This window comes from Grus americana, chromosome 1 (assembly GCF_028858705.1).
Source record: "Grus americana isolate bGruAme1 chromosome 1, bGruAme1.mat, whole genome shotgun sequence".
Classification (NCBI taxonomy): Eukaryota; Metazoa; Chordata; class Aves; order Gruiformes; family Gruidae; genus Grus; species Grus americana.
This window is the reverse complement of record NC_072852.1, coordinates 8075515-8090887: the sequence shown is the minus strand read 5'-3', so window position 1 is coordinate 8090887 and position 15373 is coordinate 8075515. Positions and strand designations below refer to the sequence as shown.

The 15373-nt window shown below is 44.5% G+C and overlaps 1 protein-coding gene across 4 annotated transcripts in view; it reads left to right on the top strand.

The window, feature by feature from the left end:
* Window positions 1–15373, top strand: part of FRMD4A (FERM domain containing 4A) — a 382867-nt gene that overhangs the window by 146896 nt on the left and 220598 nt on the right. Inside the window, exon 1 of one of the 4 annotated variants that reach the window (XM_054813271.1) lies at window positions 8548–8914. The exons of the other annotated variants lie outside the window; for them this stretch is intronic. Within the exon in view, the coding sequence (XP_054669246.1) occupies window positions 8849–8914 (66 nt within the window). The 5' untranslated portion in view covers window positions 8548–8848. Of the gene's footprint in view, window positions 1–8547; window positions 8915–15373 lie in introns of those variants that run through there. 4 annotated transcript variants of the gene reach the window in all.

The following is a 15373-nucleotide window of genomic DNA, read 5'->3' as shown; positions in this document are numbered from 1 at the left end:
GGGCTTGGCTGCCCAAAGCACCTCTGTTGTGGACTCCAGCCACATGGGTAGCACCAAAGATGAGGACCGCTGTTTATCTCACTGGGGCCCCAAATGTCTTGCAGTGCCAGACTTTGTAGAAATACTAATAGCAGAATTATGGACATGCATCACCAGGGGACCATAAATATCATTTTTAATTAACTGGATATTCTACAGAGGAGACTTTGTGCAGTGCTGTGAGACTTGGGAACAAAGTTCAGCCTGTCCCTGTGACAGAGCTCCAAATTTCCCCTGCTCTTTTCCGGCCCAACGCCAGCAAACAGATGTGCTCTGTGCCTCCTATTTATGCGCTCCCAAGAAATTAGCACCCCGTTAAGCTACACAATGCAGCGCATTTATTTTTATTTCACTGCTGCAGCCTTTCAATGTTAACTCTGCACTCTTACTGGAATCAAATCCAGGCTAGCACCAAGAGCTGCTTAAATCAACAGCCTACGAGGGCATGAATTTTGTGCAGCAGAACTACTGCCTATAGCTTAAGATAAATCAGCCCTCAAGCTGCAAAGTCCAGTGTTTGATCCAGATCCAAAAGGGAAAGGACAGAGGAAGGAAGATTTAACTTTCAAATACCTGATGCTGGCACTGTGATTTGTCTGCAGACCCATTTTAAGGCAATAAACAGCTATATTTATATCTCCTGAATGTGCCTATTATTTCAAGATCTCGCCCAAACGAGTGAAAGTGACATGACAAAGCAGCACTGTAGAGAGCCAAAAATGTATAAAAAGCAATTGATCCATTATAGATGCAGTCTCGGGCAAGCTCAGTCTATTTTTAATCATTTTAATAATGCAGCTGATTTGCTACATCAAGGAGGGAAACTGAAGAGGGATCCCTCCCAGCAAGCTAAATAATAGGCTCGTGTGGCTCAGTGGCATCTGGACATCTCCAAGTGTGTGCACGGCACAGCCATCTCCCAGGGAAATGGTATCGCTGTGGAAGCCCTGCCCAGCATGTCACCTTGAGACGTGGGAGACCCCAAAGCCAAACGCACAATGCCTTAGGAAAGCAGCCAGTGTGACGTTGAATTGCGGCAAATAGGATTATAAAAGGTGAAAGATTCTTGATAATGTAAAAAACCTCCACATTTCTATTGCTGTGATTTTCACAGGTGAATTGTGTTGCAGAGAGTGCTACTGTGGGAGGCAGACTTGGGTATGCATAGACTAACCAGATTGGGGGACTCTTGATTTCTCCGTGTTCTCCACATTCTCCATGTTCTCCATGATCATAGCCCTCTCCCTGGCTGAAACAGCCAAGACCCATCTGAGCATCACCCTCTCAGCTCATCTGTGCCAAAGACAAAACAGTTCCTCCATCGTTGGGTGGCTTGTTTGGCCCCGGAGGAAGTTTGGAAGAAAGAAAACTTGAGGTTTCCCCTCCCTTTTCCAGAGTGGCCTTTAAATAAGAGTGCATGTGAGAAGGACAGGAGGCAGATGCCTTCTAGCCAAAGGATGGCTTTCAGGGCACTCAGTTAAATCATGAAAATAAAACAATGTCTTAGTTACAGAGAGTGGTGTGAGGCCATCAAGGGAAGAGGGACCACCCAGCACGAAGAGCAATGCAATGAGGGCAGCAAAAAAAGTCAGACAGCAGCAGTTATGCCCAGGAAGGAGATGAGATGCTGGTTGAATATAGCAACAATAAAACAGAAATTATAGCCGTGATTTTTAAACTTGAAAGGCGAGTGCTCTATGACACCTGGGACTCTTCAGAGGCAGGATGATCTGGGACTCCGTTTTGCTGACGCTAAGCTCGCTTCATAAAATAAAACAGAAATATCCACGTTAAAGGCTATAAAAAGGCTGGGGTGAGCCTTGATGCTAAACCTGCTAGGGTAGCGCGACTCCGGTCATCACTTTGCTTCTTTGTAATACCTCGGGGCTGCTGGCGCTTCCCATCTGGGGACTTTCTTATAAAAACGTTTATCTTGTTGTCGTGTGGAAGCGGCATTTTTTCTCCGTTATGGAGCTATGTCAATCCCACTGCGGGCGAGAGGTCAGGAATGGGACTCCCACGCTCATTCTTCATCTGGCGGCATGGGCCAGCCTCAGCCTGGCAAGCCTGTTCAGCTGCAAGCAACGACTTCTCCATCCTATTGCCAGCAAAGAGATGGACAGACACGTGGGATCTCAGCTGGCCCGTTGAGCAGCCCTCAGACATGTTGTAGCCTTGGCTGGCATTCACTATGTACCTGCAGGCTTGGCCCACGCAGTTTAGGATGGGTTGCTGCTCTTGAAGGAAAGGCACATTAGCCATAGGCCATGCTCAGCCCCTTTCTCCACGGACGGTCTTGCATGTCAGCTTTGCCAGCAATAATACAGTAGCAGGTCAAGTAGCTGCCCCTCCATGGGGTGTCATCACTTTGGGATAAAGGCAAGACTTATAAATAAAGGGAAATAAACATACATACATCCCTCTTATAAAAACTAAATAAAATTTAAAATGCATACCTGCTGTGAGAGAGACAGGCGGCTCCCATTCAGTAGATTGGAGCTACAGTTTGCTTAGGCCATTGATCAGCAACCAGTGTCACACCACTTCCACAGCTTCAGTGTGCGCACACCTTCCATGCAAGCCTAGCAGTGATATCTAAAGGTCTGGTGACTTCATGGAGTCTCTGACACTTCTGTCTTTTGGGGGTCAAAGCACTTCATGGAGAACTTTGTTTTGCAGAGTCTGGAATTAGCTTAGGCATTTAGGAAAATTTGTGGTAAATTTGGGGCAGCTTTCACATACAGGACTGAAATTTAAGAGCAGTCAGACTAGGTCAAAGGAAAGGTCCACGCAGTGTCACGTCTCCAGCAGTGGCTATGAGTGATGCAAAGAGAATGGAAAACATACATGATACTTTCCCTGTATGTTCTCCTACCTTCCCATGTTTTCAATTCAGAGACCTCTTGTGTTGGGTGTGGCCTCTAGATGTCCAGTGTCCTTCTATGGGTTTATCATCCTTTAATTTGTCCAGTCTTTTTCTGAATCCAGGTAAAACTTTGCATTCTTACCATCCTTTGGCCAAGGAGTGCCACAGATCAACTACCAGCTGTGCTTGAATCACTTCCTTTAATCTGTTCTGAGCATGGCTCCTGCCAGCTTCATTTGATGCACCCTTTTTCTTGTATTGGGAGAAACAGTGAACAGCTGACCCCTTGAAAAGGGTCAACTCACCATCATTCCGTAGATCTCCTCAATTTCTCCTTCAGGCATCTTTTTTTTTTTTTTTTTTTCCCAGACCAAAGAGTCCACTTTGCTTATCTAGTCCTGTCTTTATTTTTTTTTTTTTCCATTTAATCATCTTTACTTCCTTTCCTTGAATCCTCTCTATCATCTCTGTATCTTTTTTGGAGATAAAGGGATCAGAAGATAGTATTCAAGAAGTGAACCCTGTTTTTTATTCAGTGGCATAATAATATTCTCTTTTGCTTGCCCCTTGGTAATTGTTAATATTTAATTTGCTTATTCCACCACTACTGAGCAATGAACTGACATTTCATAGACCTATTATAATCCAAATATCTTACTCCTGAGTGAGCCCAGAGACCATAATTTTATACATGAAGTTCAGAACATTTTTCCTGCCATGAACATTACTTCACATTTGGCTACATTAAATTTAATTTTCTGTTTTATTGCTCATTCACTTAGTCTCTTCATATCTTTCTGTAGGCCCTTGTTCTCACTACCCCAAATACCATGCTGTCACCTGTAAACTATGCTCCCTCACTGCTCACCTCTCTTCTCAGGTTGTCTATGAACAGGTAGAGTAGCACATGTCCTCACCCAGATGCCTGGAGAAAACCAAAAGGCCATCTCCTTGTTGCCTTGATTGCACAGACTCAAGGTTTGCAGGACTCCTTCTCCAGAGATACTGTGTCGTAGCTAAATCCCGTTATCTGAAGAATTTGTTCCATTTCACCCTGGAGCATAGCTCTGAGGTTGGGCCGTAGGCTGATCTTCATCCTTTGATACAGCATTAGGTTAATTCATTCATTGGAAAATTATCACAAAGGCCTTCAGCTGACATTGAAACCTACTGCAGGATGAGGTTGACTTGGCGTCCTGAACCAAGATGAAGGCAGATGGCTGTGCCCTGGGCCAGCTGGAGCCTACTAGGCTTCACACTTACCTCCAGGTTCAGTGAATTACTGCAACCCAACCTGGAAGTGTCAGGTTGATGAGTTCCTACATCCAGGATTTTGTGCGTGAAGGAAAGCTGGAGATGGAAAGAGGATTTTGGAAGCTGATGCTTCTCTGTCATCCAAGTTTACCATGAGGACGGGACATCTCTCTTCACCTTTCCCAAAGGGAGCAGCTTCATGCTTTGTTGCAACAGATCTATTATTTGTTCTCAAGAGAAGAAAGCATAGAAAAAACTGTGTAGGACATCAAAAGACTCATCTTCAAATGTTCACTTTGATTATTTAAAGCAGAGAAGTTCATAAAAGTTCTCCACTAGTTGGTGGTAACAAGTCCCAGCTTGCTGCAGCTGAGTTGCCATCCCATCCCACACTTGTGGGCTGGCAAAGGCATTGCCCCAAATGGGCTTTCACCCATGTTTGTCATACATGTTCATAATCCACAATTACTGAGGACTTGACCCCTTGGCTACACAAGTGGAGGTGACCCAGGCTGCCTTTGCTGGTGGACTCCATGACCCAGGCATGCTTTTTTGCCTCATACAAGAATAATCTGCTTGTTCTCCTCCCCAGACTCCTCTGCTCCCATCGTTGCAAGCTGGGCTGGCCCAAATATAGCATCCTGGGACTAATTACTCTCAGATCTGCTCTCTAACCCTTTCTTGTCAGCTTTTGGCTTTACTCACTAAACTATTTTTACACCCCTGTCTTTGTAAGACAGCCGTTGGAGGATGACTTTTTCCTACCATCACCAACCACCTTCACCCTTGAAACTCCCCTAACAAAACATTTCTGGGACCCAGCGTGTCCCCACATAACATTTCAGCTTTTGAAAAAGAGCATATTTTGCTGAAATCTCATTTTGGCAAAAATGTTCCAACTGTCTCCACTTTTCAGCTCTCTTCTGATATCTTATTCCCAAATGGTAGATGAAAACTAGGAAGGAAGTGAGGGGAAAATGTGGGTGTAGAACATCCTGTTCTGCACAAATACCCTGGTGTGCTGTCAGATGGATACTCTGCTTTAAATAGAAGAGGTCTCATGCTTGCAAAGGCCAAAATAATAAATTCTCAGGAATTAGAAAAGATGGAAATAATGATTTAATAAAGAAAGTGTTTGGACTTACTGCATTAAAGAATCAACCGAGTTAGAGCTTCTCATTACTACATGTGATCTTATTTTTGTGTGTGCCTATAATGCACATGCACAGAGGGTTTAGGAATAGTCTCTGGGGAACTCAGTGAAATTTTGTTTCTTGTTTCTTGTATTTGAGAGGCTATTTCCGTAAGAGAGGTCATCTGGGGTGAGCAACGTTAAAGTGAGAGTTAGACGAGCGCCAGTGAGATAGATTCAGATGTCCTTAAGCTTTGGTGCGTTTGAATAAGTTCTGCTTAGATCTGATTTTGTGACTCTGATTTCTGCTACCCACTTTTTGCAAGGGGTTGAGTGAAACAACTTTCTGCACTCTGGTGACCTTTTTTTTTTACCATCAGTAATTTTTTTTACCACAAGCACACCAACTGCTTCAGTTATCACTGGAACAAGGAGACTTTTTTTTTTCCTCATCTTCTGCACATTTTCTATATTTTAGAACTTTTCCCATTGTGCTCTTCTTTGAATCTGAAATTGTCAGTGCAATTTGAAGGAAAAATGGAAAGAGAGATACCTTTGGGTACAAAATACCCTGCAGTCTAGGAATTAAGAAAATTCCACAGGATTTACTTCAGCAAAGCAAATTTTTACATCAACAACATGTTTCCCAAACTTCTGACCATCGCTGAAGACAGTTAATATTGATCAGCAGGAGAATTGCTAAGCTGAATATTATAACTGCAAGAGCCTAAGAGCTGGTATATCTCATATCTCTGCTGTTTATTGTTGATAACTAATGGAAGCCCAGGCCATGTAAAGCTGAGCCTGGGTGAGAACTCGTGAACCTATTCATCCTCCTTGCCGTCACCAGTGGAGCACGTGGTGTTTTTAGTGCCAGGTGTTTCTTGAATGGGAATCAAGGCAGCCATTATGTGTCCCCTTAAGCCATTTTCTTGTGCCTGACACGATTTTCTTGATCAGTTTTGAAATAATCTTGAAATTCATCTTTGTGAAGACAAAAATGAGCCTGTGTTGGAGTCAAAGAATCTGTCACATGGACACTGCATTCTGACCCTGGAAGATGTCTCCTGTTGTTTTTGCTGTTGCCAATACAATGCAGCTACAGGGACAGCCAAGAGGCACGAGTGACGTGGTTGCTCTGTGCTATTGCACAGTGGGATCCTACAGAAAAAGATCTTTAATTTCATATTTCAGTATGTAACACATAGCCTTTGTGCAATAAATGGGGTGGGGAGGGGAGAAGTGATCACATGTTCAGTTCCACTAAAGTTCTCGTTGTGGTCAGACAAGTTGGACAGTAGTATCAGTTAGAGGCAGACAAATGCATGATTCAGTCCTGGTGGACCTCTGTTGTCTCGTACTGACACAGCCTGAGCGCTGCTTGCTGCGGACCAGGGACAGGGACCTGCCAAAGGACAGTCACATGTCCTCGTACCCAGCCTGCGCTTGTAGAGACTGTAGTTTCCTGGGATCTCTGAATTTCCACACGTGTCAGAGAAGATGAAGGCTTACCAGCAGTCAAGTCTTCTTCTGCAAATACTTCTAGAGAGCAGAGCATGTGAAATCCCATCTGCAGTGAAACCCACATGGCCCCGTGCAGCGGTGAGCAATGCATGATAGCTCACTCATCAGCATATTGCATTATGGTTCCCTGAGTTTTGACTGCCTTCAGTGTAATACCCTCCAAATATATTTATTTGTGGTTTGACCCATGCTCGTTAAAACACCCCTCCACTCAGACTGGTGAAGATAGACACTTTGTCAAAGCTTTAATGAAAGGGCAGCATGTGGATGATGAACAGGTTTTCTGTGCAGTAGACAAGCTTCCCGTGCTGGGTTTATTTCTGGAGCAGCTAACCTATTATCTGATGCAGGGCCTTGTGTGAATGAGAGTTGGTCCATCCGGAAAATGAATTACATGCCCTTCTTTGCTATTGAAACTATCCATCATATCATGTCCCAAATGGTCTATCATGTTGTTGTCTAGTAAAACTCGGCCATCAGAGGCAGCTCCTGTTCAGATCCTGATGCTAGATGTCTGAAAATGTGATTTCAGCTATAACTCTGAGCACATTTAGTTGGAATTTATGACTAGAGGTCCCTCTAAGCTCCATCAACTCCATCCATCTCACACCTTTATAAATAATACTGGTCTTCAGTTTCTGAATCCTTTAGGGCAGCCTTGGTGGTTTTTTCCAGTGTCTGGAATACATCACATGCAAGATTTTACTCTGAGATTTCAAACTATGTGAGTACATACCAAAGAAAGAAAGAAAGAAAGAAAGAAAGAAAGAAAGAAAGAGAGTTTGGCCAAGTAATGTGGACATCATGGAGGGCAGTTTGGTGAACTTGGCACTTTCTAGGATGCAAGAGACTTCAGCACCACTCCTGGCCATACTAAGACTCAGTATTTCTCCTTTTTGTGCCTCAGTTTCCTTTCTACTTGGTTCCCAGCTAGCATTAACCAAAATCCTTGAAGGATCCCCACTGGGTTTAGCTTCAGTTGGACCAGGTCCATCAGTACCTTACCACTACATGTGGTGCTGTGAGAGCTACAGACAAAAAGTGCTAAGCAAGCAGAAATGTCACCTTTACTCCACTGACTTAAGTAGGAGCAGATGTGCAGAGGAACAGCAAGCACTTAGAACTATGCTTTAAACTTTCCATAAATACAGCAAAAGGAAGGATCTAGCTCCGAGAGGTGCTTAGCATCCTGGATGGGGATGCTGCAGAGCTGAAGGGGTTGAGCAGTAGGAGGACATTTCAGAGGGGGTGCCAGGGTGTTTGTAGAGTCAAACCCTGTAGGATTATTTGAGGTTATTCCCCTTCGTACATAACCTCAGCAATCACTACTGTAGCCCAATGCCTTGGGGAGTGGGTAAGGGAATCTATTAATATTCTTAGGAAAAAATTAGTATCCAAACAACTTTTTGTTTCCTTGTTTTTTACACGTCTGTGCTCTCCTCTGTCATTAGCTACAGTGCAGAGCCTGATATGCTCTGACAAAGAGCTATTGATGGTGTGCTTGTGTGAATTGGCCCAGCACTGGTCACAGCCAACTTCTGTGGGACCTGCTGCCCCCGTTTTACAATACGCTCTAGTGTGCTGAGCCATTTGTGAAAGGTCAGAAATGAACAGAGAAATGGACTGGAGTCAAAAACAAGTAGTCCTATAAATATCAGTCATAGTCAAAGGCAGTTTATTCCATTCCTCCCCTCTCTCTCCCTCTGTGTGTCTCTCCCTCCCTCTGTTGTGGTTTCCCAGATATAACTCCATGTTTCTCACTGGGGAGCTCTGAAAGGAAAGCAGCACGCATATTGCAGCTTCTGCTCCCATCTTGCACACATGGAATAATCCTCAGTCCCGCGAGCAGGACTGACAGCCGGCACAGAGTCCAGGCATCATCTGGACTCAGATGTTAAGTTTTGATTTCTCGGATTTTCTTTATCTGTAAGAAACTCGTTTGCTACAGTTTGAGAACTAGCTTTGGCCACAGACGGTTTGGATTGGGACTCCTGAGGGCTCTTCTCCGTCTGGAGCTAACGTTTGAATTCACAATGACTTTAGCAGCTAAATTAGAGGATATTGAAGTGACGCTGGAGCACCTACTAATGGATGTGTTCGTAAGTAAGCTACGATTTCCTATTTAAAGTGAGACGCTAATAATCCAGAAGGCAGCCTACAAATTTAATGGTCTATCCAAGTGTTGCAATGACTTAATTCCTTTACATTTCCCGCTAAACTGTGTGTGCAACACTATCAATGTGTTGTGGTATAGTTAAAGGATCTACTGCAAACGGTAATATGCAAAACTGGAACAGTGTGACTCCAGGGCAGAATATATTCTGCATTGGTTTTGTGTATCATCTAAAATTTTGATGAAGCACATCAAAAGGAGGAGAGATTTGGTCAGAACAGTTTGAGGAATATTTCTGTAAAAGAAGTGCATTGACAGAGCATTTAAGCTGTGTATTGCTTAGTATCAAGTGCCCTTGGCTTTAGGATTTTGACAGCTCTTAGATTACAGTCTTTTACCACTTTGACTTTTGGGTTAGTTTTGTAAGAGATGGAGGAACAAGCAAAAGTAGTTGTGTTTTCAAGAAAATCAAGTTTATTCCTCCTGGATATATCAAACACTTTAAACCAGTGTTAACTGGAATTGCTTCCTTGAAATCATCAAAGCTCAGTGAAGCAATGTATGATTTGCTTCTGCACATAAGAATCTGTTTGTATAGTCTCTTTTTAAAAGTTTCTTTAAAATATCAAAACATTTCAAAATAGTTTCCTGGTTTTTCCAACACAACTTGATGCTTCTTTGCCTAAAGGTCAGAGTTTTGGAAGTTTTTTGGGGTGTGGGGGTAAAACAATGACACGGGATTGCCAGATCATTTATCTTCAAAAAAAAAAAAAAAAGTCACGCCACGGTGATGCATACTCTCTGAATTCAGGCTGTAAGAAATAAGACAGCAAGTGAATGTTCAGAAGAGTTTTTTGGCATCGCTTAAATGAAATGCTTCAAATTTCAGGGTCTAGCGATGAGAAATCTTAGGCATCAACCACAAAAGTGAAAAACAAGAGAGTTTGCCAGCTTTCTAGCCTGTGGTCCCAGTTACTAAGGTGTCCATCTGTGCTGTGAAATGGATTCAAGTCTCTCTGGGTTGGCATCTCCCCTCAGCACTTTGGGGAGTGCCCTATTCCCTTTCCCACAGGTTGCTGAGATAGAGGGTAGAGGAAAATAGTTGGAGGCTGCCCTGTCAAAGCCTCTACATAGGGTATGAAATACTGAAATACTCTTTGGGCTGTAAGATTTGAATCAACCTAATGATTATTTGCCACTCTGGGTTTAACTCCTTTCCCCAGCTCTGAGTACCATGTATCCCAGAGAAAATCCCTAAGGGTTTAAATCCCCATGACAAGCAAAGATGCAACATCCGCATCTCATGACCACAGCATGCCGTAAGTTAGTCTGCGTGGGAAGGGGCCGGTGCTTTCTTTGGACTATTTGCAGTTGCTGTAGAATAAACTTGGCACCACAATCCCTCTTGGTCTATTTGTAACTCAACATCACTTCATTGAGTTGGGTGCTGGACGCTTGGGAGACTAAGAGCCTCCATGGGGCAGGTGTCATTGAACAGTGGGATGATTAAAGACATTTTGTCACAGGGTAGCGCCAAGCAGTATCTGAGAGACTGCCAGGATCTAGAAAGCCAGAGGTGACTGAGTTAATTGAGGCTGAAAGAGCCAAAGCTACAATCCTACATGTGTCTTGTCATGTTTGAAGCCTCCTGTCCTGCTGGGAAACACGCAGCCTTATGAGAGATGTCATAGGGAATCATTTCTTCTATGGCTCTTCATGCCATCATGAGCACTGTTTTGGAGCTGTGTCTAGGCTTTGTCCAGCCTTATGTTCACCTCTTGCCTCCATCCAAGTGTCTTTCCTCATGGGGTTTGGGGTTTGAGGTTTTTTGTAATGAGGGTGACAGTAGACCAAATAAAATATGGGCCACATTCTCCAGAGGTGCAGGTGGCCTCAGTCTGTGAAACCAATGGATCTCTCCTCACGTCGTGTTCTGAACTGGTCCCTCAAATGTGTAATTACAGAAACCCAGTGACACATCCCCAGCTGGGACGTTGCAGTCACAGCTGAAATTGTGATGCAGGGACATGTCTATGCGGTGCCACGCTGTGACACGCCGGACCCCCAGCTGGCTCTGGAAGAGCTGGTGTGTCAGTGCAGCATTGTGCAGGGGCACATTGCAGTAGTGTCGATGCTTCGCCCCCCCTTGTTCCTCTGCAGAGCCTGGGGCTGGAAGACTCGGGGTAGCATGTCCAGGCTTCACAGCTCGCTTTGACTATCAGGACTGTGAATCTAATGTATGCAAATCAAGGAAATAAGTTTTCCTTGATGAGTAACCATGTTTTCAGCTGGCTGATCTCTTCTAAAAACTACCTAGGAATTATGGCAGGAAGAATTTTGGATAATCTAGACCAAATATTCAAAATGCAGCATCATTTTGTCTGACACGATCAGGAACAATTCTCAGGCTTTACTCATACATCACCTTCCCTTGCGGCTATGTTTGAACTTAAACCACCTGTCCATTGAGCAGTGCTAAAAATAATCTCTGCTACTGGACACAGAAAAGTAAATATGAAACTCAGTATGAAAGAAGGGCAAATCATAAAGCTCTGGCTGTTATAGACCATTCTGGCAGCCAGGTTCGTCAGAGGTCATCAATCCATTACCAAGTGTTTTGCTGTTACTGGCCAGAATAGTACTTGGGTGAGGAGCACGGGGCCAGGCCAGTGGGGCTGAACGGGCTGCAGGCTGATGGACTGCCAGGTAACAGGACCCTCCTGGGAATGATCTCGAAGCCTTCTCCCTGCCATGCATCTTCATCCACGTCAGGTTTATTGCTGAAAGAATGAAGCCATCTGTCACAGTAATGCTCCCCTTCCAATTCTCCAGTGCCATCCACTGCTCCAAAGCAGGTGATTACTTACAAAATTGGGAAATTGTGGTCTGTGGACCCTTGACTTGTCTTTTTTTTGTCATTTGAAGAAACCTGGTTTTAATGCTCGTTGGACTGCAGGGGCAGTAGCCCATTCCCAGATCAGTGGACCCTGACAAAGCCCACTTTAACTGCTCGTACCAAGCTAGCAAGCCCACTTTATCACAGTGCCAAGAGAAAGGTTATAGTGGACAGCAAATGAGAAGTAACCACCGGTTTCTAAAGAAAACTGAGCCCTAGCTCAGCTCAGACCAACCCACCTTGATGCAATTTGGCTTCTGCGGGAATACTGACTGAAAAAAGACTATAGGATTGGGCCAGTTTTTCACTGGACAAGGTTTTGAGCTTAGTTGTCCTGTAGGAACTCACCTGGAGTGAGTTCAGCAGAGTTTCACAGGCCTCGGCAGCAGATGTTTAATGCTTCCTCTGGAAAGCTAATATTACACGGGAACACTTTTTTAAACTTTTTTTTTTTTTTTTTTTTTTTTGGTGGAGACTAGAGATTTGCATCCACATGGCGTGAGCTGCCACTTCCTTCCAGGACATGGTGTACTCGCTGCGTTGTCATCCCGCTATCAGAGAAGCAGCTGTTGCTGCACTGACACTTCCTTTCCCCTGTTACCAAAGGGCGTTGGAGAGCTTTGCTGGGCTCTACGAGGCGAGATAAAAGGGAAGCCTCCAATGTGACATTTCATAATTAGCTGTCATCACCGGCAGGCTGCCACCGAGCTGCTCAATGAGCTGGGACTTGGCTGCCTGGAGAAACCCGGACAGGGAGGCAGAGGCCAAAGTAGGGACGCAGCTCAGCAAGTCCCTCGGGTGTGCTAAGGGGGAAGGAGGGTCTGGGTAAAATATACAGGCTCTGGATCCTTGTTTCACTGCTTGCATCCCTGAGCCAAACACTCCTCGCCTCTGGACACGCTAATTATTCTTGTGCAGTCTGTGAAAGGAGACCTTTGAGGTACACCTCAGGACCAACTGTGCTGACTTCCAAGCCTTGCCTCAGGCACAGCTAGAGCGAGCCTCCATGATAAACCAAGCCTAGCATGCCTGGGGCACTTTGCATGGGATGTCTGGGAGGGTTCAGGAGTGAGGTGGGGTGTGGAGCCTGCCCCGCTGAGGGATGCTTTTCCTTGCATTATAGATGTGGCTTTAGACCTAGAAGAAACAGACTCTCAAGCAAACAGTCAAAGGGATAATAATCCTGGTGGAAAACTGAGCCTGAAGTAGTCAAACATCAGCTGGCCTCAAAAAGGAGACTGAGTTCTGAAGGCAGGCATGACGGAGCTGCAATGGATGTCCCAGGAGAGAAAGAGAGACTTAGATGAAGTCTTTAAACCATGAACACTGTATCCCTGGCCCACTCCAAATACCACCCGGGAAACGACAGGCAATTTGTCTCCAGCGTTCATGGGGTCTTAGACATCATCCAAACACAACCAAGCCTGCCAAATCCACAGTATGCTTCATAACTCCATCTACATTCCTGTAGACATCTATTTCCATAGCTGGATCCTCAGCCTTCCTCCCACCACACTCCACAGATAAATATATACATATGCATATATCTGTGTATAGATACAAATATCCATTATATTTGTATTATATGAAAATATCTGTGTGTATATATATATATTTAGGAGACTCTCTGATGAGAGTGACTTTCATGAGGGCTTCCTGGCACAGAGAGGGCTGCGGTTGCTATGCCCTGGGTGGACATAGCAATCCAAATTTGCTATGCTCCAGCCTGAGAAACAGCTGCTCTTCTCCCTCCCCACATTGTCAAGTCCTGGCAGAGTTAACACCAAAATAGCAAGGATATGAAACTAAATCTCCATTTCTAATACCATAACTTAGTCAGAGGAAGTCAGAGGAAATTACCTGGGATGCTGCAAGTATTCTGGCTCATTCTTCTGCCAGCTAGCAATGAACAGGAACTAAAGTCTGAGACAAACTCCTGCGTCCAGCCAGACCTAAAGCTGGATATTTGACAGAGAAGGAATCAAACCCTAACACTGAAGAGTCCAAAATGATGGTCAGGTCCACTGGCCAGAGGTGCCAAAGGAGGCAGGGCTCCCTTGTGGACCTTGGCAATGGGGATAGAACCATGAGATAGACAAGGCCACCCCATCCCAGTAAGGATCTGGAGTGGTGGCTACTGATGTCCATATATTCCAGCTCTTAAAACTGAGCTGCCACGACAAGGACATTTAAGTGACCTGTCTTTTTATTAACAATAAATAGCAGCTGTGATAAGTGCCAGCTCTTCTTATCATTTTCAGATTAGGAAACTGAGATGGAGGGACATGAAGCCATTTGAGCAGCACCTCCTTCATCCTCCCACTTAAAAGACAGTAGAAATCTAATTTCCAGAATCACAGTTTGGTGTTTTTTTTTCCCTTCCGAGTGTAACACTCCACCACAACTGCAGAATAATCCAATCATCAATGTCTGGGACACAGATCCCCGGTGCCAAGGATGAAGTATGCCTTTGGATCTATTCTTAGTACGGTCTGGCATAGATAGTTGTTATCTTTGTCCATTCTTGGGGTAATTACACCATTAACCTTCCTATTTTCTCATGTTATCAACACCGGTAAACAGTAGCAATTCTCACAGCTGGTACTGAGGATGATCTGGAGAAAGGAGAGGTGCAGAAAGATGGCTGTAATGAACTTGCTTTGACCACCATTTGCACAGTGAGCCCTGCACACAGCAGCCTCCATCCCTGCTGTAATCAAACAAACGTTCTTCCAGTTACTATCGACTCCTGGTGTCTGTTACATTTTTCTTAATAACCATTGCAATAATAAGACATTATCAACATGTAAAGTGATCCATTAACCTCTATAGTGGCAATAAATTGTGTGGCTTTGCCGGGCTGCCAGGACTTGCTAATCGAAGAGCTAGCAGGAAGTTCGTACTTGGAGCAGTCACAACTCATGCATAATGCAAAAGCGTGGGTGCTAACCTCACCCTCTGCAATATTATGGGTATTTCCACATGTTTATTTGTCAGAGAAATCAGTTCTTTGAAGCAGCTCCTAATGAGTTTCTTGCTGGCAACAGCAGCATCCGCCAGTTTATCCTCAGTGTCCAGTTTGCAGGAGATCTAAAGGCTCATTTTCCACCACTGGAGTCAGCCTGAGTTTTGCCAGTGTGGTGGGTAGGAGCAGAATCGGGCCCCTTGACCTGCACTAGAAGCTGAGGTTGCTCAGCATGATTGTGACATTAAAGAGTTCCAATTAGGTAGCTGTTCATCAGATTTTGCTTAGACTCTTCTGAAAATGAGAATATAAAAATGACCATACCAGGTCTTTCCAATGAACGATCTAGTCCAGCATCGTGTCTCGGGCAGCAACAGACATCAGGTGTCTGCAGACAAATGTAAGAACAGGGCAAGTACATAGCCACAGTTCCCATAGTCATCTTCCAACCACCAGTTGTTCGCACTCGGGGGTTTCCTGACTCTGAAGTGTTGTCTTCGAATTTAGCAGCCCATAGTAGACATTCTTTCATGAATTTGTTGAGTCATTTTTTGAACCCTGAGTTACTAGCCACAGCTGTCATG